Genomic DNA, 3952 nt, shown 5'->3' with positions numbered 1-3952 from the left:
GCCGCGCTCGCCGCCCCGCGCGCCCCCGCCCCCGCCGGCCGCGCCCCCGGGCGCGGGCCCCCGCCCGGGCGCGCTCTTTCCCGGCCCCGAGCTCGCACGTTTACGGGTCCAGGCGTGCGAGGGCGCCGCCGCCAAGGCGCGGCTGCGCGACCTGGACGACTCCATGCGGCGCAGCAGCGCCGCGCTTGCAGACCGAGAAGCCCGCCTGCTGGCCGCGGCCCGCGCAGCAGCGTCGCAGTGCGAGTTGCGCCGCGCCGAGGCCGCAGCGGCGATGATGCTCGCGCGTGAGGAGCGCGCCGAGGCGGAGCAGCTGGCGGAGGCCAATGCGGCGCTGCGGGACGAGCTGGCCGCGGCGCGCGCGCGCGCGGAGCGGCGCGCGGCGGCGGGGGAGGCGCGGGCGCGGGAGGGGGCGCTGGAGAGGGAGGCGCTGCGGCGGCGGGCGGAGGAGCTGGCGGGCGCAGTGCGCGCGCTGCAGGCGGATGCGGCGCAGCACGAGAGGTGGGCGGGGTGCACCGGCGGTACTGCCGAGCGAAGGCTTTGATCAGGATTCAAATGGTGGGGCAGAACAGTATTCAAATGCTGGGGCAGACTGCCCCCTCCTCCTTCCACAATACCATCCAGGCTGTGCGGTCAGCCTCCGGCATGGCTGGCTGACGCGCGCACGCACTCCGCGCCCCCTCACATCAACCCTACAGGCGCGCCGCCGACGCACTGGCAGAGTCTGCCCAGCTCCGGGAACAGCTCGCCCGTGCGTCCGCCAAGGTCGAGCGCCTGCAGCGCCGCACGCGCGAGCAGCTGCACTCGCTGGCCGCCGCGCACGCGCAGGAGGTCGAGCTGCTGCAGCAGCAGATGGCGGACGCCGAGGCGGCCGCCGCGGCGATGGCGGAGGCGGCGGCCGCGGCGGTGGGGGGCGCCGCGGCTCTGAAGCGCGACCGGCGGGCGGTGGCGGCTGCGGCAGCGGTGGCTGCTGAGGTCAGCGGCGGGCAGCACGATGTGAGGAGGAGCAGGGATGCCGACGCTGTGCGGCAGCAGCAGCAGCAGCAGCAGCAGCAGCAGCAGCAGCAGCAGCAGCAGCAGCAGCAGCAGCAGCAGCAGCAGCAGCAGCAGCAGCAGCAGCAGCAGCAGCAGCAGCAGCAGCAACAGCAGGTTTTGGAGGCGTCTCATGAGGAGCGGCGTCGCCTGCGAGAGAAGCTGCGCCGGGCGCGCGCGCAGCTGCAGGAAACGGCCGCAGAGCGAGACGCTGCGGCGGCGCAGCTGGCGCGGCTATCAGAGGCGCTGCAGCGCAGGCGTGCCCGGCATAAGCCGGACGGGGTGGCCGCGCGGGCACATGGGAGCTCTCAGGCGGAGGCAGTTTCAGGGACGGGCCCAGCTGCACGGGCCGCTGGGCAGGCGGGGCCGATCCATGCGCACCAGCTGCAGGCGCTCGCGGAGTTGCAGCAGCTGCAGATCGTTGATTTGGCCCGCCGCTACCAGCGCCTGGCGGATAGACATGCCAGGCTCAAGGCCACGCCGCAGGCGGTACAGAAGCAGCAGCCGCAGCAGCAGCAGCAGCAGCAGCAGCAGCCAGCGCAACAGCTGGACGCGGATCGATGGCGGCGGTGGCAGCAGCAACGACACCAGTGCCAGGACCACCCCCTAGATGACCGTTGGCAGCATCTACCTGCGCAGGCAGACAGGGCGCAAAAGCTTGAACAGGAGCTGGGGGAGGAGGAAGAGGAAGAGGAGGCAGACTGCTGGGAGCCTGAGGCCGAGCTGCAGGGCTATGACGCGAGCGATGTTGAACGGGACTACCAGGGTAGACTACATCAGCAGCCGCATCAGCGGCCGCATCAGCAGCCGCAGCAGCCGCGCCAGCAGCAGAAGCAGCAGCAGCAGGAGGAGGAGGAGGACGAGGACGAGGCGGAGGAGGAGGAGGAGGAGGGTGGTTGGGAGCACAAGGCGACGCTTCAGGCCAACCAGCAGCCGCAGGGGCGGGCCCGCACACAAGAGCAGGGTGCGCGCGGCAAGCGCGACCGCGCCCAGGACCCTCGGCCGGCCGACGAGCCCGCCCCTGCCGACGGGCCGCCCGCGCCGCCGGTGGTCCTGCAGTTTGCGGCGCAGTTTGCTGGGGCGGAGGGCGCCGCGCGGCCGGGCAGCGCGCCGCCGTCGAGCCTGCTCCCGCAGCAGGCGGCGCAGGCTGCGGAGGTGCCGGCGACTGTGCAGCTGCTCGCCTCCCACTACCACGGTGGGTGGGGCGTCAGGCTGCAAGGTTTGTGCTTTACCCCTACTCGCCAGCTGCTCAAACCACTGCAGCGCATAACATGCCGTGTTTGACAATTGTGAAAGTGCCAAGGGCCTGGCTGAAATCTGTACCCATGGCTTGGCTGTGCAGGTGCCGAGGGAGCAACCCGTCCCCAGACTGCGGCCCCTTCAAGCCTGCCCAAGGGCTCTAGCCCAAACGGGGCCGCTCCCCCAGAGCCTGTCGGCCCGCCAGCCCCAGCCCCTGCCCGGCAGCCGGCGGCCGCCGGCAGGTCGCAAGCGGTGGCGGCGGCAGCGGCGGCGGCGGCGGCGACGGCGGCGCGTGAGTGCAGCAGCAGCGAGGAGGCCGTGGGGCGAGCGGCGGCGGCCCCGTTACTGGGGGCGACAGGCGTGGGTCTCGGGCCTGCACACTCTGGCTGCGGCGCCAGAGGGCGGGCCGGTGCCGCGGCCAGGCCGCAGACGGCCGGCAGGGCGGCAGGCACTGCGGCCGCGAGCGGGGCCGCGACCGGCAGCTTGGCAGTCGCGGCGGAGGCCTCGCACGCGCGGCCCGCCACCGCGGCAGCCAACACGCGGGACCGGCGGCAGGGCGGCGGTGGGAGTTACGGCGGCGGGCAGCCCGCGCAGCTCGGCCCGGCGCAGCAGCGGTCGGTGGACTTTGCCGCGTTGCTGTCTCGGCTCAAGTCAGAGGTCTCGAGCTATGCTGACGAGGACGAGGGAGATCTGTTCCGCACGTGCCGCACGACGGCGGCGGGGAGCGACTGCTCGGGCTGAGGGGGGTTGGATTGCACCGCCTGAATGTCGTGGGGCGTCTGCGTCGGCAGCGCCTGCTGTGCCCCGAGTAAAGCTTGGTCACCCGCCAATTTGATGATTTGAATGAGCTGCAATGCAGACAGCAAGCAAAGTAATCAAACGATGTACGCCCGGAATTCCAGCTGATGCCTTCGAAGAGCATCGCGACGCAGGACTGCAGCTGGCAGGCAGTCTCCTGCTTGCTTGATCCGCGGCGGAGTCAGCCGCGTGACGCAGCCGCAGCACGCACAGCGCAGCTGCGTGCCTGCAGGCTAGGTCACAGCACGGCTGGCCAGTCGCAATACAGCAAAATTGTGTCAATGTATTCGAAAATGCGATCCATCAAACTGACCAGACGTGTGGAAGCGAGATACTTCGCGTCAAACATGCTTGCATCACGATCTTGACAACCAAGGGCACAATATGGCACCAAAGCGAGAAGCTCCACCTCCAGTCACGCCAGAGTCATGCCTTGCCGGCCTGAACGCCCCGGAGCCGGCGCAGCGCCTTCCGGCGGTGCAGGCTCTCGCCAGTGCTGCAGACCTGCCGCTGGTGCGCAATCGTGCAGACCATGCGGCCTATAGCAGCGAAACCCTTGATACCAAGCTGCTGGCGATGTATGCCAGCATGCACCTACTCAAGTGGACACTTGTACCCGCTTGCAGGACGCGATCGCTGCTGCGGGCATCCCGGCGCGCCTGGCGGCGCTGCTGCTGCTGTCCGACGCCGACAGGCCCTCGCAACCAGCGGCGGCGCGCTGCCTCGCAGCATACGCCGCAGCGGCGCACGCCGCCAGCACAGGGGGCGGCACGATGCGGGATTCGCTGTGCAGTGAGCTGGTCGTGTCTGCCCTGTGGGCGTGTGTCCAGCAGTACCCCGCCCTAGAGGCCCAAGCGGCCGACGCCGCGCGCGAGGCGGCGGCCGC

General features: G+C 71.1%; 1 protein-coding gene across 1 annotated transcript; it reads left to right on the top strand.

Annotated features, from left to right (window-relative positions):
• Positions 1-271: 271 nt before the first annotated feature.
• On the top strand, positions 272-3009 carry MNEG_6835 (hypothetical protein; the record flags this gene model as incomplete). The annotated part of the gene is made up of 3 exons (XM_014044694.1): positions 272-498; positions 696-2224; positions 2456-3009. The coding sequence occupies 3 exons, from the start codon at positions 272-274 to the stop codon at positions 3007-3009; spliced, it is 2310 nt and encodes a 769-aa protein (XP_013900148.1).
• Between the last annotated feature and the right edge of the window lie 943 nt (positions 3010-3952).

Source organism: Monoraphidium neglectum, assembly GCF_000611645.1.
Source record: "Monoraphidium neglectum strain SAG 48.87 unplaced genomic scaffold scaffold01151, whole genome shotgun sequence".
Taxonomy (NCBI): Eukaryota; Viridiplantae; Chlorophyta; class Chlorophyceae; order Sphaeropleales; family Selenastraceae; genus Monoraphidium; species Monoraphidium neglectum.
Note: the sequence above shows the minus strand (reverse complement) of the source record. Positions and strands in the feature narration are given on the sequence as shown.